This window comes from Pteronotus mesoamericanus, unplaced genomic scaffold (genome assembly GCF_021234165.1).
Source record: "Pteronotus mesoamericanus isolate MK-2021 breed Mesoamerican mustached bat unplaced genomic scaffold, CSHL_Meso_final scaffold_651, whole genome shotgun sequence".
NCBI classification, from domain to species: Eukaryota; Metazoa; Chordata; class Mammalia; order Chiroptera; family Mormoopidae; genus Pteronotus; species Pteronotus mesoamericanus.
This window is the reverse complement of record NW_026555325.1, coordinates 8,407,501-8,431,172: the sequence shown is the minus strand read 5'-3', so window position 1 is coordinate 8,431,172 and position 23,672 is coordinate 8,407,501. Positions and strand designations below refer to the sequence as shown.

The window sequence follows — 23,672 nt, the reverse complement described above, 5'->3', positions numbered from 1 at the left end:
CACATACTCTTTTGCTGACTTTTTTCTTGTCATTTATCTATTTTTCTGTTGGATTTCCTTCTAAGAAGATCTCCTTCACCATCTGTTCAATCTAAAGAAACGTCTTTAAGTCTCTTCGTCTTCTCTAGTAGGAAACAAACTAGCATTTAGTGTAGGCCCAGCACAGGCAGGAACACAAACAAAAATATCATCTGTAAGACATGACTCCTACTTTCTAGAGTTTACTTTTTATTTGAGAAAGAAAAATGAAGGTATCTGAAGGCAGCAGAACAGGTGTAGTCATCAACATTCAGAGAAAGCATCTTGAGGGAGATGGGCCTTGAACTGAACTTCTCAGGATAAGAGCAGGCAGGATGAAGTCAGTGATGGTATGGTATATGGATTATACGAAGGAGAGTTTGTCCCCACGAGACTGTGAGATCAGGGAGAGAAGATTCAATAGAGTGGAGTTGGGCTAGAAGGGAAGGATAATTTCCCAAGTGGTAAGATTAATGATTCTGCCCCACCTCCCATACTCAAGTCAATTGCTAGACTCTGAAACAGCTATTTTCAACCTTTCTCATATCATGGCACTCATAAATGAATTACAGAAATTCTGAGGTACACCAAAAAATAGGGGGTTTTTTTGATCTGGCAAAAAAAAGTTATAATTTTGATTGATTTACCAAAAAATAATAATAGTAATTACCTACCCTTTTTGCTCCAGGGTGATTTTAAAAAATAAAAAATCAGGTGCCTATACTTGTATATAAGAATTTCTGGTACCTAGAGTTAACCAATCAGACACAACCTTATCATGCAATGTGACCCATAAAATGCAAATCTATTATGTGACCTATGGTTCAAGACAGGGCATTCACACTGAGCAGCTCATGTTGTGTTGGCTGTTGTCATTTCTTTTATAAACAATCTAAGATAAAAGGAGGTCAGTGTGCCTGACTAAATAGTCAGGTATAGCATGTTTTAAAAATTCTTGTAGCTCACCAGTGTGTCATGGGACACTGGTTGAAAATCGTCCCTCTAAAATGCAGAGGTCAAGCTCTGTGCCTTCATGTGCTCCCATGCTAAGCATAGTGCCTAACAAAGAGTAGTCATATAAAATATATTTATGGAATGAATAAATTCTTCTCAACCATCTGGGGTGTCATAAATTTCTTTAGAAGTCAGATGAAATTTATTGGCTCTTTCTTTAGAAAAATGCAAATAAGTACACATACACGCACAATTTTCTATATAATTACAGGGGGTCCAAGGACTCCCTGAAGCCTATTTAGGGTCTTCAGGTTAATAATTGGTGATCTGAAGATGTGTGACATGTGATTTATGTCTTGAAAATTACTCACACTCTTTCCCATGATTTAAACTTATGAAGAACTGTTCCATCAAGTTTTGCTTGTTGTAGGAAAACTTCTGTAGAAAAGACATTATAGGAAGATTTTATTGTTGTGAAGGATGATACCTATTTCTGTGAACACAGAACAAAGTCTACTCTAGGCAGCTTTCAATCCAGTTTATTCCTATTATCTGTGGTTTTCAAAACTAATTAATGTATTGCTATTTCTACAGAGCATTTTTCAGTAAGTTATCATGTTATCTCACAATAACATTTAGTTGCTTTTGTACTTTACCTATGTAACCTTATGCAGTTAAAGAAAATAAAAAGAATCACCACAAATTATGCCAAAAGGGACAAGAGACCCATTTAATAAGTGAAAAACCAATGGCACAATCAGGTTATTTTATTGACCCAGGGTGATTTTCCCATTAGGTGCTGACCCTGAAATTTGCATCCAAGGCAATTTGCTTCTAAAGGTACCTCATTAAATTCCCCCTCCTACCAAAGGGCCTTTACTACACATGCACCCTACTTCTCCTAGCCCAGTTTTGAGGACATATGTGTCACCAGTGAGAGGTGAATTTAATTGGCATTGTGATCAAGCGCTCTGGAGTTATGAACAAAACATAAATAAAAGATAGAAGGTACATAGCTTTGCACATAAGTGCCTTTGCCATTAACACCAGAATCTTTTTTAACCCTAGAAAGTAGAGATGATCAAGTATTTCTCTTTCAAAGAGTACCTTCCTATTATTTTCCAGCAAACAAGTAACATACGTGTATATCTGTTTGAAGATGAACTAAGATGACCCACATTTTAGTAAAGCAGGGAAGGTGGATTATTCCGCCAATCCGTGGAAGCACGGCCTTGTCCACCTGATCCCAGGAGACCTTATGTTCTCCATGGATGTGGCTTGGGTTGGGGGCATGAGGCCAGTGGGAAGCAGTTTCAGTTAACCTTTCAAGACCTTCATTTTCAGACCCTCCTGCGACTGTAACTTTAAAATCTCCAATGACAGAAGTGTTTTTACAATATAAAGTATAGACTGAGAATTTGTTACTTATTAAGTCTTATGAAAATGAAATTTGAATGTAAAAATAAGCATATACTTATTCTAACTCTTTCGGTTCGCTTTCCTTAGCAATAGCATTCATTTCTGCAAAACTGAAACTTTTCTAAGCAACTGCTTGTACCAAGGCCTATGCTGAACAGTTGTCCATAGGTGGTTGTATTTTGCCCTCTCAGGGGCGCTCGGGTCTTGTGAAAAAGGATCAGGGCACTCCTAGGAGCAGAGGGGTGTGTATTTTGCTATGACAGTGATTTCTTTCTGTCAAGAGAGGTTTTAAAATATTACACTTACGACTTTGCGATTCTTCCTTCCAAGAGAGGATAAAAGCTATTTAAGAGAAACTCGGTTTAATACCATCGAATGGGCAGAACTCTATTTTTGAAACTGTCAGACCTGATTGAAGGAGGTAAGGTACTCAAGGCCCTCACACTAAGACAGCTAAACACAAGAACGGGCCCAAAGGGTGTCCGTGCGTCTTCAATTTTAAATCTAAATTTAAATTTCCACCCATCAGATCTCAGAGCCTAGTATCATTGTTGATCATAGAAAGAGAGATGTTTCTAATTAACTAACTTTAAAGCCCTATCTTAATCACTTAGAGCATTCTTGCGCACATCTGTGCTGCAGGAGTCACTGGATTACCTCCATGGTGTATGTGTGGCTGCGTGTGTGTGTTTAAAGCAATGCTATAACTCTATCCAAATGCAAGTCAGCACAGCTTTAAAGTTTAGAAGCAAATGTGTACTTAGTAACGTAGTTTAAAAACTGAAACCCTTTTCTACCTTCCATGCTCCTCTCTTGTAAATTGGGCTTATTTGTGGAGGGCAGCCATTTCAAATACTATGACACATAAATCCCAGAACGTCTTCCCTCTTACTTCGATCTAACCTAAATGAGCACCAGAGCCACGGCCTCTCATGTGGTTTTGCTTCATCTGACAATGACATCAGTATCTTTCCATTCGTCTTATTTTTATAAAATTCTGCCTGGAATGAATGGTGGTGCCAGTAAAGGAAACTGAGTCCTGGGAGTAATTTTTCATTAGAGTAAATGAAGTGATATGATACCCAAGTAAAACCTGACATGACAACATGGCATAAAGCTGTAATACCAAATGCTTGATTCCATTCCTATGAATGTTTTCTAAAGCTTTTATGCCTTTTGCATGTCTCGTGTATATATATATATACACTGATCAGTGGAAACATAATTCATGCTTAGATACTTATTTCTATCAATGAATGACCAGATGCTCCTTGCCTATGTTGGAAGAGAACCCTTCCGCCTCTTCAGTAACTCTGACGGACATTACATATTACAAACTAAGTGGGATTTTCAACTCTAGCCCGTTAGAGACACGCAGTTGCCTTTCTCTACTTTGCAACATTGGCAGAGATATTCTTAATCAAAATGCCTTTATTCATATTCTTTGTTATTTAAATAGTTGATGTATCTTCTCAAACTAACTAATACATACTTATTGTGGACACTATGGCAGTACAGATCATAAATAAATAAGAGGAGGAAGGCTTATCAATTAATTTTTACAGTCCATAAATAGCTACTTGGATATTTAATGCTGGTGATAAGGATAAAAACCTGATGTCTATTTGAGCACAGTCTCTTTGCTGGGCACTGCGCTAAGTGTTTTACATATCTTAGATTATGTACTTCTCCTCACAACCCACTGATGTAGGTAGTGATATTAATAATCCCCCTTTTACAGATGAGGAAACAGATGTTAAATGAATCACCTGAAGTCACACAGCTTCTAGGTCACATAGCAGTAAACTTCTTTGAACCTGGAATTTTCTGACACCTAGCCCTATTGATTTCTAAGAGTTAACTGATTCTTTAAAAAAAAAAACATTTTATTTATTTATTTTTAGAAAGAGGGGAAGGGAGGGAGAAAGAGAGGGAGAGAAACATCAGTGTGAGAGGGGTACATCAAGAGGTTGCCTCCCATACGTGCCCGGACCGGGGACCAAGCCTGTAACCCAGGCCTGTACCCTGACTGGGAATCGAACCAGCGGCATTTCGCTTTGTGGAATGATGCCCAGCCAACCGAACCACATCTGTTAGGGCTAATTCTTCATTCGTTGTATATGTTTCAAATATTTCTTTCACTTTTGTATGTCACCTTTCAGTTGATTTATGAGGCTTTCGATAGATTAAAAAATTCTATTTTTACACAGACAAATTTGTTCTTTACTTTTATGGTTTCTACCTCTAGTGCCATATTTTAAAAGTCCTTTTCGATTCCTAGATTATAACATGAGAGGGGGGGAAAAAAAGAAGAAATGCTAACAGTACCAGAAGAAAATAATCAAAAGCCAGAAAGCCAAGGTATCTGCCGAAGTTGTCAACAACGGGAAGAAAAAGGAGATTCAAAAGTGTTTTTGAAGGCAGTGGCAGAAAGGAAAATGAAGTTGTTCCCGCATTATATCCATCAAGTCCAACCTGTTCAATAACCCAGCTAGACACACCTTCTTCCATGCCTCCTACCCCACCCTCCCTTCAAGCCTCTGCTGCAGGATCTGGACAAGAAGAAAGACTGGAGGGAGAGAGGAAGGCTTGCCACGTAGCTGGTGCTATGTGAGGATTTCTTTTGGGAGTCAAATGCCTTTTCTCGGGAAATAGCCAGATACCAGCTCTTTTGTGTGGTACATAGGTGTGTTCTTTTGAAACTTAAGGCTCCTGTGGAGACTTACACACAGACGTGTTTCCTGTCATGAATGAAACACTCCCGGGGTGACCTCTGATCACTTCCTTCTCTCAGCTCCTGCCCCAGGAGTATCCATTGCCTTCAAGGCAGCCTTCTGGAGCATATCCCACAGAGAGGGAAGAAAATAGGTATCCTGTCCCTTCTAAACGGTAAAAACAGAGCCTGTTTCAATTGCTGCCTTACTTCTTGCCCTGCCACGTGGATAACTCATGTCATCCTTCTACCTGGGAATCTGGAAGTCAGGGCTGTCATCAGGATCTGTGCCTGCTCTTTTAGTGGGGCTTGCAGTAGCTTCTCCCAAGAACACTTCTGAGCTCTGTTCTACGAATAGGAGGAGGCAGGCTTTTCAGTTTCGGCAGCTTGGCAGTCATCCAGTTTGGGGAAAGAGATGCCAGTCTCCCATTCTGGCAAACATCCCAAATCTCTATGAGACGTTCTCATGGAGCCATCTACTCCTGTGATATTTTTCTTGTAGTTAGCCTGCTAGAGAGTGATGAATAAGAGTCCGGAGGCTCGAATTGGTTTACCTCTAGCAAGGCCTGCAGAGATGTGTCGCACACCTCTGTTTGGCATTCGTAGGTATTGATTCTTGGTGTTAGGACCTCAGCTGAAGTGCTAAGATGATAGGAAAAGTCCCATTTCACATCGTACGATATAGGTATTTTGTGTTGTGGACATATCATGTGATAGCTTCTATTTTTTTCTTTCAAAATGGAACAATCAGTTATCACTGATGATGCTTTTAAAGATGCTTACTAATTAGTTTATTATTTTTTAAATCATGACCCAAGCCATCAATAAATGGATATTCATTACTCCCAGAGGTAAAACCCCATTACAGTGAAATGAAAAAATAATGATATCAAAGAAGTGTTCGGTATCACAAAACTATTTCTATGTCACAGTGTGTAGTCCTTCAAAGCAGTATTTTGTTGAGCTTGGTAACAACAAATTCAATATAACTAATAATACTGCATAGCAGGTCTTCATTCTCTTTCCTGTTGATGTGACAGTCACTCTTTAATGAAACCTTATTTTGTATACTATTTGCATTGTAGATCAGAATTGAAGAGCTGAGTTTGGTTAAGCAATAGCTGAGCTGTTTATACTTTTTATATTCTTCCATCACGAAATAATTACCCTTCAACCAACCTTACCTCTTTCTACTTCATATATGCAAACCACTTAAATAAAACCTATTCAGACTCCCAAACCACACATCAGTATACAGAAACAATCAGGACCCAGAAAACTATAGAATGGCATATACATAACCTTTTCCACTTGCTCACGCCAAGGCATTTATTCAGCAAGTACCTGATGAGCACCTACTGCGGGCCATAAACCTGGGAGACAATAGGGTTGATTTTGCTCATTTATTTACTACAGGCAAGTAAAGAATAAGATGTATTTTAACTCAAGTTCTAGAAAATTGAAATGTTATTTCTGACTTAACAAAGATAATATAGTAAGACTTTGATGGCTCTTTGGCTTGTTATGTATAGTTCTCTGTTGGAATACCTCTACACACGGATTGGTTTTATGTGGCCTTCGGGAGTTTGCTGCAGGGCCGTCAGACCATTTGTGATCTGTATGCCCAAACTAACATTCAGTTCTAAAATAATCTGGCTTTGGACACTCTTAGAAATCAGCTGTGGCCTATCATACATAACCATGTGTTTAATAGGTATAAACAGGGAGGGAATTGACAGTTCAGGTGGCCTCTGCAATGCCAACAAGATGTGGAAATACAGTAGAGTTTAACTATGGAATAATTACTTTCTAAGATGACAAGAATTTTTGTTTGTTTGTTTGTTTTATATGAGGATGCCACTGAGTATTTGTTTTCCTAGGACATTTACTATACAGTTAAAGGTATACAGTTTCCCCTTATATCTCACTTAGTATTTAAAGAGATATTTGTACATCTCTGTGATTATGATCCTTAATAATGTTAGTACAAACTATGAATGGATATATGAGGGGGAACCCCCCCCAAAACAGGAATTATCTTCTGGAGGGTGGGCCCCTGTAGTGCAGGCTTCCCCCCGCTAGGTGAGGGTTCTAGGAACCCATCTGTATCAGCGTACCAGCTGGTGGTGTTGTAAGAGGCTGTGTTCGGCTTCAGTGAGGTTTTTTTTTTTAAGATTCTTTCAGCGCACTTGCCCATTTCCTGATGGGTGACTTAGGAGCACACCTGCCTACACCGTGCTGAGTGTTCAGCAGTTTTTGATCAAAAACAGCATGACCCCCTTGCCTCACTCTACCTGTTCACCCTGTCTCACGCTGAGCAACTTTTTTTGTTTGTTTCCCTGGATGAAAAAAAATCCTCAAAGGTAAACATTTTGCTGATGTGGAAGATGTGAAAGAAAAAAACAGCAAAAGTACTAAAAGGCATCAAAATTGATGAATTCAGAAACTCTTTTGTGCAGTGGGGGAAAAAAGTCTCAATAGGTTTATTGCATCAAATGGAGAGTACTTTGAAGGTGACTGAAGTTTAAACATGTAAGAATAAATACACAATTTTTTAATAAATAAATTCCATTTTTTTGGGGGGGGGCATCCTCCCTCACATAAGTCTCTAATGAAAGTATTTGCCCATACTCATAAACTCACTCTTCGAAGAAAGGGTATTTTGAGGTGGAAAGTAAAAAAATAAGATAAAAATAAAAAATCTCTCTGCAAATAATGTGTAACTTTAAAATACTGTCCAGCATGTCCTGAGAGATGGCCTTAGATTGTTGTGATCTTAAACAACCATCATAAATCTCTTTAAAAAGCTTAGAACAGGTAAATCCAGCCATACATTAAAATATGATTTTCTTTTTCTAATTCTTTTTTCCTATAACAACAGCAATTTGAGTTTGAGTGAGCACTCTATAAATGTCTGCAGGTTGTCCAATAGTTTAAGTAAATATCTAGAATTTAGAAAGCTGATGAGATTTTTTAACAAAGAATAAAACTTGGGTACAAACCTTCTTCTCTTGCCTCACTTTCGTGAATTGGTAGGTCTCCCTGGGCATACTGATCAATACCTAAGTGTGAGCTAACCATCATTCCTGCCTCTCCTCAAAATCTTCTCTTCCGATGTTTTCTATTTAGTATCTATTCTAGTTTAGCAAGTCAGAAAACAATGAAACATTGCCTCAAATTTTAAAAATTTACTGTAAGTTTAGACCTTTAAGAACTTTAGATGCTAAAGCTTCTGTATAAGGAAGATGAAGTAGGTTTTTAAAACAATAGGTAGCATAAAATAAATTGAAAACATGAGAAATAGAAAAAGATGCTATAAAATTACAAGTAGAATTTTTATATATTCATTAAAATTAGGTCAGTGGATATGTTAAGTATTAGACATTTGTGAAGAGAGAATTAGCGACCTAGAGATTAGATCATAAGAAATAAAAAATAAGATAAAGAAAACACATGTCTAATTGGAGTTCCAGAAGGAAAAGTTAGAGAAAAATATTAGAAACAATATTCAGAGATATTTGGGCAAGAAATTTCCAGGATGATGAATATCATGAATTCTTAAGGTAATACATATATTTAGTTTTAAAATGTCAGGGAGTACAAGACAGGTCTATAATACAAAGGAAATCCCTTTTTCCAGTCCTACTAGCCCCTAAGTCCCTTCTCCCCCACCAGAGGCTACCACTAATAAAACTGTGAATTCTTTCTTATTTTGTTATTTCTTGATTTGTTAAATATGAAATATTATCATTCTGCTGACTCCCCACCAGTAGAAATGACGGCTTAGTTGGCTCTCCCACAGCAAGAGCATGGTCGTGTGCACACGCACACACGTGCTCTTTCTCTCACCCTGTCCTTCCAGTGCGGCTGTGCCCCCACTGTTAGCTGAGTAAATATTCTGTTTCTAGCATTGTTGCCATGTAAAAATTCTGCCGAGCAGCATTGTATTCTGTGATTAGGTTTCCTTTCCTGAACAATTCTTCACTTTTCCTTGCAGCTAATTATTGCATTGGTTTTATTTGCTTGGTTTCTGTATTACTGCGCCAATTCGTTCCTAAGCTCTGTCACTAATTCATCTTTTTGATGTGGTCAGCCACATCAGGAAACATATGATTTCCTTTTTTTTTTTTTTTTTTTTCCCCTTGGACACCTCCATCCTGGAGGTCTCGATTCTCTTGCTTCTGTTTGTTCTGCTTGCTTTCTGGGCCCTTGAGTCAACATTCCTTGAACTCCATGTCCTTCTCTTTTTAGATCGGTTTCTCATTTTAGTGGGAGTACATCCACCAGTATCTCCTCAAAATATGTGCACAGGAGCTAAACTTTCTTAAGACCTTACATGTCTGCAAACAATTTTATCCTGTCTCACATTTGATTGATATTTGACTGAGTTTTGAGTTCTCTTTGAAAATCATTTTTCTCATAAAGTTGAGGTAGAGATCCATTGTTTTCTACTTTTGAACTTTTGTTGAGAACTGATTCCAGTCATTTTCTGATCTGTTACACATGACTCCCCATGTTTCATCTCCCAAAAGGTATTATATTTTCTTTTTCTCCATTGGTGTTCTGAAATTCTACAATAAGTCCACTTGGGTTGGGTTTTTGTTTTGTTCTTGTGTTGGACACTTATTTCCTTTAGTACAAAAAATTGTCTTATATTTCTCCTCCATGATTTTCTCAGGATTCACTTTCTTCCATTCCTATTAGTCAATATGAACCCTAGATTAACCTAATTTTCTTCTCATTTATTTTCTCTTTGTTTTTATTTTTGTTCTGCTTTCCATAAGATTTTCTTAACTTCATCTTCCAATTCTTCTACTGATACTTTTAAGCTATGGTATTTTTATTTGCAAGCACTCTTTTTTCTTCTTGGATGCCTTTCTTTTTACATCCTATTTTTCCTACCATGTTTGCACAATCATTTTTTATCAGTATGGATATTATAGGATTTCTTTTTTTTCACATTTTCTATTCTCCGTGTTGTCTCAGTTGCTTCCAATTTCCTTTTTTGTACTTGTTTGCTTTGTCATATTTATTTTGTGTTCAAAGTTTTCCTCAAATGTCTGCTGTCCTAGCTCTCCATTGATTTTTGAGAGTGAGGCAATTAGAACTTTCGAGACAGGGCTTGTTGACTGGTGGCCTTTCTCAGAGGTGGAACAGACAGGGGTTGGCTTGTTTTGTTGTGCCATCCCCATTGTCACTGTCAATAGGCCAGTCCAGTTGGTTTCCAGAGAGACTCCTATAATCTTCTGGAAGGGGAACCTCCAGCTGTCTGGGAGCCACATGGGGAAGGCTGCTGAGAGGTCTCACCAATAAACGGGCATACTTTCACTCAGTTTCCCCAGCCGTTGGTTTCAGCCTCACCTTGTCTCCGTAGTTCAGGCCCTCTACTGAAGAAGCCACCTTCCTGGTGTTGAGGTGGGAGATGGATAGAGAGGGGACAGAATTGCCTGCCTGCGTGGCCTTAGGGAGACTATCAGAAGGTTTGAGTTCACTTTATATAGAATTGCTACCAGTTCTATTTGAAATTCTGCTCTGCAAATGCACCTCCAGAGGCACCTGGCGTGTTCAATTCCTGGGCCTTTTGGAGTTTCTCTGGAGCAAATGAGCTGCTGCTTCTTGGCTAACACCACATGTACAAGCAAAATCACCTGCACTTATAGACACGGTCTGCCTTCTTCTGTCTGCTCAAACAGCACTCATACATCTGCTTTCTATCTTCCAAAAGACTTGATATTTCTTTTTCTTTTCTATTGTCATCTTTCTCAGTTTTCCTTTGTTTCTGAGTCTATGCCTTTTTTAAGATTGCCATACCATTACTTCAGTGACGATTTAAAGAGCAGGGAGTATTTGGTCTGCCGTGTTTTCCCCAATCTATTCTTCACACTGCAGTCAGTGTTTATTCAGACCCAATCTGACTGGAGGCTCCAAACCTCCTGGTTATCCCTTGAGCCTTATTTTTAACTCCCGCCCTTTCCTTCACTTGTATAGCCACCTTGTTAATATTTTACTTTTTACCACTGGACTGTGTTTTCTCCATAGGCCCTTTGCACATGCCATACCTAAATACAGCCCACCTCTCACTCCCACACCTGGCTGACCTCTAACCATCACTGAAGTCTCAGCTGAGAGATCTCTTTCTTTAAAGAGTCTTCCTTGTCACTAATACCTCTCCTGTTCTGGCTTCTCATAGTCATGATGCCCTGTTCTTCCCTGATCAAGCATCTGCCATGCTGTGCGTTTAATCAGGACATCTATTTGCCTGGCACAGAGTAGGCACTGCACTTTTTCTTGACTGGTGAATGCGTGTTTTTTCCTCTGAACCTTTTTCACTCAGGATTTTGGTCAAGTATTTCAGACCTTTCTTTACCTTCAAGGCTTGGTTATATTCTAGTAATAGCCCAGCAATTTACCAATCTGTTACACTTTTACTCCCCTTTTTCCAAACTTAGAAATTCTGGAAAGTATAAAAACTCAAAGTGGAATGGTTAGTACACTCACTTGGTACACATAAAGGCTTTATATCAAATATAAAATTAACAAAGTTGCATCTTGTAATATTAGTTTGGAATAGAGTTAGTTTCTGTGGCTCAAAATTCAGACAGCAATAGAATCAGAACTTGAGTGAATTAACACTTAGTACTATAGCATTTAATGTGGGAATACATAAAATGAGGGTTGTGCTAGAAGTTGTATTTGCTGGTAATTTTGATTTATTCAGGTTGTGGATGGGCAAACGAAAAGGAGGGGGGAAAAGGACTGGATTTTTGATGCCCATCTGTTCATGCTTCAGAGACCTGGAAACTGATGTTTTAAATTTCCTGGTTTTACTTTCTTGGTTTATGCAGCTTTAAGAAGGGAAAGGATGGGACTGCTCAGTTAGAAAAAAATGAAGTAAAAGGAAGTAGGAAAAAAAGTGAAGGGTAGAAAAAAAGTACCATAGAAAACAAGTAATACAAAGGGCAGAATATATATTTTTTATTCATAACATTGGACATTTTGTAATTAATGTGCCTCTAGGCATGAGTACAAATCTTTGATTAGTAAACAAATGAAAATACAGTAACATATTAAAATGTCTGCCTTAAATCTGAAAGTTCAGGGCAGCCCAGTGTGAATAGAGAGGGCCAGAGGGATGAGAGCAGGGTTTTCAGAAAGTTCTTGTAAGTAATACTTCTAAAAAATAAATGAAATATGGATGGGTAGCTAACATATAACTTGTAAGAGTTAAGACAAATACATCTTTAAGAAGGCATAGGTCTCTGGTTTATAAAGTAGGCTTAACTATGAAAAGGTCAGTGCAGTCTCAGATGAGAGTTTTTAGAATGTTGAGTTCTTTCTCTAGTAACAGTGACAATGTAATCATGATGATCTCCACCATTACTCTCAATATTACAAAATAACAGTATTTACTGAGCTCTTATCATGTGCCAAGCAGCGTGGAAAACATAATTCTGCCAAGCAGCATTAGTATTATCTCCATTTTGCAAGTGAGGTAACTAAGACCTTTTCCCCAGGTCAGCTACTATGCTAGGCCCTGAATTTGACACCAGACAACATGCTTAGAGCTCTGCTTGACCCAGTATGCCATTTTGCCCCTTAGTAATAATCATAAGATAATCAGTAAATTTTATTAGATGTTTTAATCCTATTCCTCTAAGAGAAATTTAGGAATGGCCTCATTCTCATTGAATAGATAAGAAAACCCAGGTTTAGAGAGATTAATTAAACAACCTGGTAAAATTTTCAGAAAATTGTTTTTCTCAAATTCAGTTCTCTTTTTTTAAGTTTTATGTTCAATTTAAAGAAGTAACATTTTGCTTCACAATAAGATTTACAAATATTGTCTCCTTCTTATTCCCTACTTTTTCTTATCATATTTGATGCTCAGCTCTCTCTTCTTCTTTGATAGTATTCTCTTGTCACTGTCTGTCAACACAGAAATCATGGTATTGATACTTTCTGCTTTTTTCCTCAACGGCACCCAGTTGCATTGGTCTTCTTGGGCAGCCATGGTATTAATCATACCATAGGCTGGGTGGTTTAAACAACAGAAGTATATTTTCTCATACTCCTGGAGGCTCGAAGTCTGAGATAAGTGTGCCAGTATGGTTGGTTCTGAGTAGGGTTCTCTTCCTGGCTTGCAGATGCCTGCCTTCTGATTGCGGGAATGGAGGTAGGGAAGGAGAGGGAGAAGGAAAGATCTCTCCCTCTTCTTGTAAGACCACAGCCCTATCAGATTACAGGCCAATCCTCGTGACCTCATTTAACCCTAGCTACCTCCTAAAGACCCTGTCTATCTCCAGACATGGTGGTTAGGGCTTACATAGTAAAATGATGTCATGCTCTAAAGGACACTCTCCAACTGGAAACACAGTCATAGGGGAGTTCTTATATTTGTTTGGAAAGAAGAAAAGGATCCTTTCTTTAGTACCGGCAAATTTTCCATTCTGCTTTCAATCTCCAGATACTGGCTTCCAAACAAAAAAAAAAAAAAAAATCATAGAACAGAACACATAATTAAAGATTATTTTTAGAGTTTCCTTCAATGCTTTATTGGTGCTGTAAAAGACCTGGGATTCCCAGAGTAGTGAGAACATTTACTTGCCAACGAGGTAAAAATCCTTACAAAGCAGCTTGCTGAATTGTGTCAATGTGAGACAACTACTTCCTCTTGCTTGAAAGAAATTACTTCAGGTCCACATTTGGGAACTTTTTCCTTTTTTATATGCGATCATCAAATTAAGTGAGATGGCTGGATAGCAAAAAAAGTTTTTGAAACTTTGCTTCTTAGCTATTAATGAAACAAATGATGAGCAAGTTATTGAGTTTGAATTTAAAATTACATCACTTTAGTAATGGAATTGGTAAACACAGTTTAGTTTAAAGGTGATATGAATAATTTACAATTTGGGGGAGCTAAATCAGTATGAGATGTTATCATATACTCTCTGAAATCTTTGTAAATATAGACATAACCTCTTACAGATAGACGAGGCTTAAATACTTGTTGAATGAATGTTTGTTGACGGATTGAACCCAGTACTCATTCACTGACTAACTTGAAAATGCCAAGTTACCCAAGATGGTCTTAAGAATAACTACATAGGTATGGATATTACATGAAGGAGCAAGGGAATGGCAAGTTTACTTAGATTCACTCAGCTACCCTGCACGTCATTACCAACACATGTTCTCTCTCTTAATCTCTCAATAAATTTGCAAAAAACAGATATATTATCCCATTTTATAGATTAGGAAACTGAAGTTCAGAGAAAGTAAGTGATACGAATAACTTTACCTATACAGGAAGTACCAGTGCAAGCCTGTGTTCCCAACACAGCCTGGATTCTCCCTCTTCAACATTCCCATTCCTTGAGTCGATTTACTTAAGGCGCTTCACAGAGATTTCTCTCCACCTGTTCTCCCAAAGTAATCCTTCTCATAGGCTTACTGTGGTCCCTGAAACAATTCCATTGTGATCAGTTCCCTTGAATGAAGGCATTGCCCCTTTTGAAAGGGTGTAACATATGGAGCATGGAAGGTGATTAATACATTGTGGGAATTTGAGATCAGTTTCCAACAAGACCAGCAGTGGAGAGGTGATTCAGGGCTGGACGAATGTGGGGCTTAGTCCCAGTCCGGGATGCAAAGAGATGCTTGGTTGGGGGTGGGGGAACAGGGGGATGGGAAATGAGAAAGTAAAATAAGAATCTCAGGGAATTAACCCCCAGGGGGCAGAGAGCACTTAAAGTGGAGGTAGGAAAATTAAGATTTCTTCTTTGCAGTTTAGCCTACAAGTTTGCTCTGTTGAATTACTATAGTATATCTTGTATAAACTAGAGGGGTTTGTTGTCCTTATTGAGCTCGTTTCTGGGAGGAGTGGAGAGCATGAGAAGCATACACAAGAATGGCTCTGGATTTGGTAAACATTAGTTCTGTCAAAAGACAAGGTAGCTTTTCTCATTCTCATACATTTATAAAGACCTTAACTTTTATGTATGGGAGAGTATATTAAAGGCTTATAAAGGCATTTTATAAAATTGCACAAGACAAACTGCTCATACTAGTTTGCAGTTAAATTAGCACTGTATACAATCTAAAACACTTTGAAATCAGGAGGGAATGGGGAATTAACATGTAATTATTTAAGTTAAATAGTGCTAATCACATAAACTATGTTCTCAGAAGAGGCCATGTTACCATATGGGATAAATTAGGAAAATGGAAAGTATTTGATTTTCAGAAATGATTTTTAGAAATGGTGATGGGAAATAAATAAAAAGGAATAGGCTCATGGAAACAGAGCCATCTTTTCCTATGACAGCCATAAGTAATCCCCACTATTTAAAGGACAGATACCAGGAAATGGTGGACCATAAAGAGGAGAGAGGAAGTTGAAGCTTCTCTTAAGGGCAGCCTTCACGAGAAGATGCTATCTTCACTAAGCGTGTCATCTCTGGGACCAGACATGGCTAATCGGCCCAGCCTGATAACCACAAAGTTGCTTTTACTTTGGGCATGCATTTCTCAGGCTACTAAATAGAGTTTGCTTGTTAATTTTAACTGCAGCAAGTTTCCATGGATCCTGTTTTCCCATCTTGTCACCAAACAGATTCTTTATAGTCCAGGCAAGACCGTCCTGCCCAGTCTCCTCTCACAGGCTGCAGTCAATGTTTCATGTTGGTCTTTCAAGTTTGCACCATGGGAGATGAAATTTGGTTCAGGCACCAAACGCTGAACATCTAAACAACATGGCCTAACCAGCCACAGTAGTGTTGGATGGCTGTTGTCCTAAATCATCTGTGCTTTGTGCTTATGGATTGTGATTGACTTGTCTGTGATTCGAGTTTTTTCAAATAATGTCCTGCCGGGAATTCCTTATTGAAACAGTCTTCATAGATATGTGCCATCTATTTTATGAGTATTAGCTCTTAGCCATCCCCTTGAAAGAAGAGCATCTATTCTACAACCAGCCACCAAGAGTAAGCCTTTCTGTTTAATGCTTTGGTTTCCAAACATCCAGTTTTAATTACGGAGGCTTTTTTTTGCTTGTGATTCCTTTATTTAGTGAAGATAGTGTGGCAAGAGGCATTGGGCGGGGGGGGATTTGTATTTGTCTACATGAGAACACTAGATCAAGATTTTTACTCTTAAACTTTATAGGTTTATATAGGTTTATATAAATCTGCTTACCACATAAGTGATGTATTGGACACATGTGGATGAGCATGACTTTTTAATTATCTTGGATATTTGCTTATGTGGCTAAATTCTAAAAATGTTAATTTTGTAATTAATTTCCAACACATTGTTTGGAAACAATGAATAGTTTTTGTTATAAATCACCCAAGAACTTAGATCACTGAACTGTGTGAATGTCTTCCCACTTGGTTTTGGAAAAGGTACTTATCTTTGATTCTGATTCCCTTTCCCTTCAATTCTCAATATGTTGTCTATCCAGGAATTCACAGAAATTGCTGCGATAAAAGAGAATGATGTTTTTTTCTGCTGTCATCCCTATTAGCCTTGAATCATATTGTCTTCTGTCATTTTTTCCCCCACGAAGTCTCCTGATTTTATTCAAACTTCCTTTTGTCTGCTGATGTGTGGCCTTGGTGTATGGCCTTTGCTTTGGACTTTCATTATGTTCTCATGTGAACATACTTTCCCTTGGCTTCTACCACCCCTGAAATGTAAGATATGCCACCATTCATTTGGCTCCAATGCTTTTCTGACTCCGGCTATGGTTGCCTACCTCCCAGAGTCTCAAATGCTGTTTCATAGTGTTTCCTAGAGCACCTTTAGTTGAATACTAATTCTTAAGGTGCCTCCTTAGGTCAGCTGGGGTAAAGGTAGGGGCTCCTTCTCCCATTAGGTGTCAAGTCTGGGAAACAATAAACACAATGTTCCCATCACGTAATAGGTGCTCAATAAATAGTTACTAAATGAACAGAGGAATGACTGAATAAACATAGGTATAGTACATACTAGCATGTGCTTTGGGAAGTTTAACGGTGAAGAAACACTTAACTTTGTTTAACCAAGCATTTTCCAAAGTTTTTTTCTCACAAAACCTTCTCTAGTATAACACCTACAGGTGTTCTATGGAACTTGTGCTGCACAAAACACACCTTGTAAAACCTCGGCCTAAAGGATTCAACCCAGTACCCATACTACTCTCCCTCTCCCAGACCTGAGCTATAGGCTGGGCTTGGTCAGCTCCCTCTCCTTTACAGGCCAGTTTCCTTACTCTGGTTGCTAATGCTGTCCTCTTTCTTCATTTGACCAAATTCCAAATAATCTTTGGTCAGCTGTACTCTCTTCGCATCATTTTTTTTCATGTTGTCTTCCAAATCTGATTTGAGAAGCAAGCCTATTCATAATCTCTGTCTTGAAGACTTTATGCGTACGTATTATTTAAGAGATACTGTAGGTTGAACTACTATATTAAGTACTTTTTACTGAAATCTCTCAAAAAGACATTTGTACGCAATATATACCACCATGACATACATTTCAGCCATGACACTCTCATCAACAACTGATGAATTGATATTAATGTCCTAAATTTAATTGACTTACTTTGTATTAAAGTCTTCCTCCTGACTACCTCTGTTAGTCAACTAAACAGACTCTAGCTTCTCAACTTCAACAGAAATAACTGAGGTACCTACAGCATATTTTGTGTTTGCCATCAGTCTTAACAGCCTTTAATGCTTCTGTCACATCTAGTGTTTTCCTGACTAATCCGAGTAAGGCCTTTGGCCCTCCTTATAGGTTCAGTCCTAGGTTGGTTTGTTTAGATGTGGAGGTTGGGGAAGCAATCACATTTAGGTCTAGAACGTACTCACTCCAGCTGTGTCCATCAGGATTGTTCAGCATATATTAGGGTTTTGTGGCAGTGACTGTGGAGCCACCATAGGGGACAGAAGAGAGAGGAAAGGTGAGCATTTAAAAGGAGAGTATGGAGTCAGTAGACTCTACTTCTGTTTCACAGAGTGACTGTTGGTTGGGAAAAAGTTATAGGCCCATGGCCAATAACAGATTGGAAGTGATTACAGTGATCAGAATATTTCTGAAAGTAAAAACAGGTTCTGACAGAGCTTCTAAGAGACTCAGAAACAGGCAAAGATGTTCTATGAGTAAGGGGAGCAGTAGCATTTCTTTAAGAAAAAAATGGGAGATTGTTAAATAGTAAACTTGGCATATGCTCTGAAAGGCAGCTCACTGGTTTTCTTTCTTTCCTCTCACTCCTTACCTCAGGACCTTCTCTCTTCTCATTAGCACCTCCATCGGAGCTGGAGCAGAGGAAGAGAAGGGAAGTGTTCAGACATGTGCCTATTTGCATAGTCACTTCATTTCGTTAACGCCAGGACAGCAAAGTCTGTCCAGTTCTGTAGAAAAGCCAGTTTCCCCCATCAGTAACTTATTATTTTCTCTTTTAGCATAGTACGGTTTATTGCCAAGCTTCTCTTAACTGTACATTACAAATAGCATCTGATTAAGAATGTTCTGGATGGGTTAATTAGTGTGGTGACTATTATTAAGCAAACTGCTTGTTAGTATTATGCCTATTTGATCTTGGTATTGATGTGAAGTAATCGACCATAGAGCTACATTTAGAAAAGCTGGAATAAAGTTTTTTGATTTCTATTATGGCAATAAATTGTTTATGTTAAACATGCCTATGAAAATATGAGTTTCATGGCACACAGAATCAGTGGACTCTGTGTGGAATTGTAGATGAGGATTGTTTTACTTTGTTTTGTCCTGGTTTTTTTTTTTAGAAATATTAATAATACATTTGTCTAGTTGCTTTAAGACCAATTCTGCTGAAACAAAGTAGTGAAATATTATTTCAGCTTACTACTACAGAGTATATGAAAACCAAGGTGATTTTAACTTCCCTCACCTAAAGGACATCTTTCTTTTTAGATTTAGCTAATTGTCTAAATACTTCTTTGGGTAACAATTAACAATATACATAAGACTATTAAAATATGAGAAGATATAAACAAGGAAAGCATAGCATGTAATCACCTTCTTTCAAAGACTGGATTATTATCTATATTATTTATTGGTATTTTGTCCAGTCCTATTATTTTTCCTAGCTGTAGCATTTCCATAGGGAATTTATTCCATGAGCTAATAAATTATACAATCAGGGAGTTTTTCTTGAAATTCTGCTTAAATTTTCCTATTCTTAATTTCATCTCATTACTCCTTGTTATACCCCCTTGTAGCAGGCTAAATAATTAGGCTCTTTCCTTGGAGACTCCTATTATGTGCCCCTCTCGTTGTCATTTAGCCAAGCTATTCATATTTAGGTCCTTTAATCTGTCTTCATAAATCAATTCTTCCATCGCCTTATTATTGCTCTTCTAAGAACTCTCTAATTTTCAAACACATACAGCTACCAGGTAACCCAGATGAAGTCAGCATTCGCCCAGTGATCCGTCCCCTCAGACCTGGTGCCTTCCCGCCCTGGACACCATGGGCTCTGCCGTCTAACAAAACGGCATTGGTTTACGGGTACTCACGTCAGCACGGGCTCATCTTGTCCAATTCTAGACAATCCAAACCTTCAGGTTTACTTTTCTTTTTTACTTTTTTTCAGGTAAAAATTTTATTTTTATTACATTCTTTCTATTACCATTTAGTCCCCTTATACCCCCTTTCACTCCATAATCACCCCACTGTTGTTGAAAAAGGACTACAGGACTCCTTTTTGAAATTTCATAACATTAGCAAGCTGAGTTTTGGGTTACTCCTCATACTGATATTCTGCATCTTTCCACGTCCTCATTCACCACTGCCTGTCGAGTCAGCCATCCACAGCATGTGTCAACACAGGATTCTCTTCATGCTGGAGAATATGCAGGAAATGTGTTGAATAAAAGCGGGCCTAGGGCCTTGCCCACAGCTAAATTCCCCATCAGTGACCAGTTCCCATTGTGTCCCATCACTTCTAATTTGCAATTTTGCTCACATGCTAGACAATGTAAATAGATTTTATGAGTAAGGTAATTCATGATACCGTTTTCTAAAATGAAGATACGTTGTTTTAATGCCCATCATTTTTTTTTTAATTGTGAATTCTTCATACACTAAATTTGTAATTCTGTTAAAATCCTTTCTAAGCTTCCTTGGCATTTCTTATCTGACTTAAACAAATAGGCTACTTCACTCGTTTCACTGTTGTTTTGCAGATATGTACAGATGTTCCTTCTCTTTTCATTTATTCTCCCTATTTAGGAGAAGTTGAAGATACTGTTGTGCTCATTTTTCTTTACTTTTTGTGTTGATCAATGGGAACTTTGTAATTGATTTTTTGTTCCATAGACTCTCCAAAGAAAGTTGGGTAGTTCCTTTAAATATTCTGGTCCTGTGAGTTCTGAAACCGTAATCTGTATATGCCCAAGTTTCTCTCCATTGTAAATCAAGAGTTAATTATTTTATTAGGGCATACCAAGGGGGTTAGCACCATTCTTTGAGATTTTCCCTATCTGCGTATATTCATCTATTTATTTCTTGAGCCGGGGGGGCTCCTTATCTATACGGCTGATTTTTCTCAAAAGACTTTGTGATACAAGCACAGAAGCCCTCCACCCCCGTGCCCCACAAATAAGCGTTTTGATTTTGGAATGTACACAGCATATTACAGCCAGACTTTGCTTCCAGCTCACAGGGGTACCCCCACCATTCCTCACTGTTGCTCATCAGCCCCTGCTTTCAGAACTAGTGAACGTTTTTCATCCCTCTCCAAAGTGAGGGTTCTGACCTCTGAGCTCACTTCTTTAACTCCATCTCCACTTCTCCCACCTCTCTTGAAATAGAGGACCTCCCCTAATGCTTTGGTGACACACCTTAGATTCCACACGCTTCCACCTGAAACTCTTTTCCACATCCTTTTTCTCTCCTTCCCTCGGCTTTGTAAGAAAGCTAGGTTTAATTCTCTTTTACAAGGCCCTACTTCCCTCCCCCTACCCCTCCCAAAGGAAAAACACTGCAGTTATTCCACATGCGCTATGTCATTTTTCTGCTTTCACCTTGTAAGACCTTTGTATCATTAACATCCTGCTTCCTTCCCTAGCAGGTATCCGCAAGTGACTCCCAAGTGGATACCCCTGTGTACACAGACCCTATTAGAAAGAATTTGCCCCTCCATGCATGCTCTTCTCCTCTCTCCTGCTCCCTCTCTGCCACCCTGCCATGCACACACCCTGACCTCCAGTCTGGCCTCTTCCTGTTCCCTTCCTATGGAGGGGACTGCCCTTGGAGTAGCCAGTGATCCTCTAGGCAACAAGGCCAAAAACAGCTTGTTGTTTCTGGTACTGTAGCATCTCTGCAGTGTTTAACACCCCCTTTTAGACATGTTAAGGTCTCTTGATAGTTTTTTTACACGTTCTTTTGGGGCTCTTAATTCACTTCAACTGTATATTACTGTCTCAGATTTGCTTTGTACTCTTCCAGATATTCCTTATTGCTCTCCTGTCGTGGTTCTTCTTCCTCGCCAACGTGTACTTAAATACATGCACTGTCTATGTCTTCACCTGTTCAGCTATGCAAGGAGGGGGCCCCGTCTCCGGATGGGTCAGGGACTCTGAAGTCCCAGTCTGCCTCTCTAGACCTCAGATCCCAGGACCTACCCCAGCCTCTTGAGGCTGCATGTCATTCCCCAAAGAGTTCATGTTCTTTCACACCCCTTTGCCTTGATCTCACCGTTCCCTCAGCCCAGAAACACCCCCTCTCTGCCTTTCTAAATTCTTCAGTTAGAACTCTCTGCCGGGCTTTACAGATTCCTCTGTCAGAATGTCCCTAGTACTCGGTTTCAAAAGTCAGAGAGTCCATTCTTTGTATACTGTGTTCCACCACAGGTGAGTTGGTCGTGCCCATCCGTCTCCCACTCTCTCATTCTAAGCACTGCTCGTTGGCTCCCAGTAGACGGTGAACTCCTTGATTTCATTTTATACTGATGCTTCTACAATTGGTAACATTAAATATACTTCACAAAATATTAGTAAGGTGATTTAATGAAAAGCGGGTAAAGGTGTCCAGGAATACAGAAAAGCCATGTGAGCAGAAATGCCCAATTTAATCAAGGAAGTCTCAGGCACTGTTATAGGATAATGAAATAAGGCTTGAAAATAAGCCCTGGGGCATGTGGTGCCTGGAAAATGCACACCGGAGCTCCAGAAAGACACGTGAAGGAGGAGTGAGAAACCATTGCTCTCCTCTCATTCTTTATATGTGCAGTGCAGGATTTATAGCCACAGAAAGTCTTTGGAAACTATTTAACAACAACCTGGTCCAGTTTCAAACTTTTCAACTTTCTCTTGATGGTTGCAACTTTTTGTTCTTTTTCTACAATTTTTGTTATGTCTTTATTTTTTCTCAGTTTCATACATCATCATCATGTCCTTACAGAAAGGTAAAGGGTAAATTCTAAATAGTATCTTTACTGAAAGAATATTGCACTTCCTTTTTGTAACAGATTCATGCCTAAGCATAAAATGGCCCATTTACAAAAGATGCTCAACCTTCAAGGAGATGGCAGTGCTGCTTCATCCACAACCCTTCCTCTTCCTCAGGAGCAGGGAAGTTCTGAGAAATTATTGGATGATGTTGAGCCTCAGTCTGGACCTTGTGATGCTGCACAACAAGAAAACCTGGGTAGTTCGTTAATGCAGGAGTCATACTTGAAAACACGCAATTCAGTAGATAATTCAAGCTCTCGTCCTGGGGAAAAGAAACAAAATCCGTATGACATTTCAGGTGGAGTTGATGATCAACAAAGACCATTGCACATTGTCTGGCCTCACAGGTGGTAAGTTTAAGACACACCCATTTAGTAAGAGTTACAGAACCGATCATAGGAGATATACTCTGATGATTGACTTAGTAATTTGTTGTTGCCGTAGCTTTAGAAAAAGGTCATTTTAGTGTCACATTACTACTAATGTAGTATCAAGCTGATATTACTTAATGTTTTTATAAAAGTAATTGTATACTTTGTTTAAATTTGCATTTTTGATTTACAGATCATTATTTGTAGTGATTTGCTCAACTAACAACAGTAGCTAGGCACTTCTAGGAAATCAAATCTTGTTCGAGAAGTTCCAAAGTATAACAACAGGGTTACATATATACTGTTATCACAAAACTTTCATTGCTAAAGCTCTATTACCATTAAAACAAAAACAATTTTCAGTCTTTACTTGTTCGAATTTAATTTGACCAGTTTCAACTGGGTGCCTTTATTTCACTTGTCGTAAGTTGTATCAGTACATGTGCAACTATTTTCCTCCTCCCAAATGCCTCTGTATTGTACTAAGCAAAATACCTCCTAGGAGAATCTTATCTAAACGGAGGGAAATCAACTAAAACAGATCATCGCACCAGATATAAACTCATAAACTTAACCCTGGCTCCTGTAAATTAGGATTTAAAGAGGTAAAATATACTGATAATCTTCTGGTATTAGGCATGAACATTTTAATCTAGTTTTTATTCCTACCAGTTAGTTTAGTCTGCATGTGGCCTGATTAGAGTTCACTTCCCCCACAGA

At 38.6% G+C, this 23,672-nt stretch overlaps 1 protein-coding gene across 1 annotated transcript in view; it reads left to right on the top strand.

The window, feature by feature from the left end:
* Nucleotides 1-23,672, top strand: part of GTDC1 (glycosyltransferase like domain containing 1) — a 365,429-nt gene that overhangs the window by 280,156 nt on the left and 61,601 nt on the right. The window contains exon 5 of the mRNA XM_054562763.1: nucleotides 22,599-22,931. Within this exon, the coding sequence (XP_054418738.1) occupies nucleotides 22,599-22,931 (333 nt within the window). The remainder of the gene's footprint in view (nucleotides 1-22,598; nucleotides 22,932-23,672) is intronic.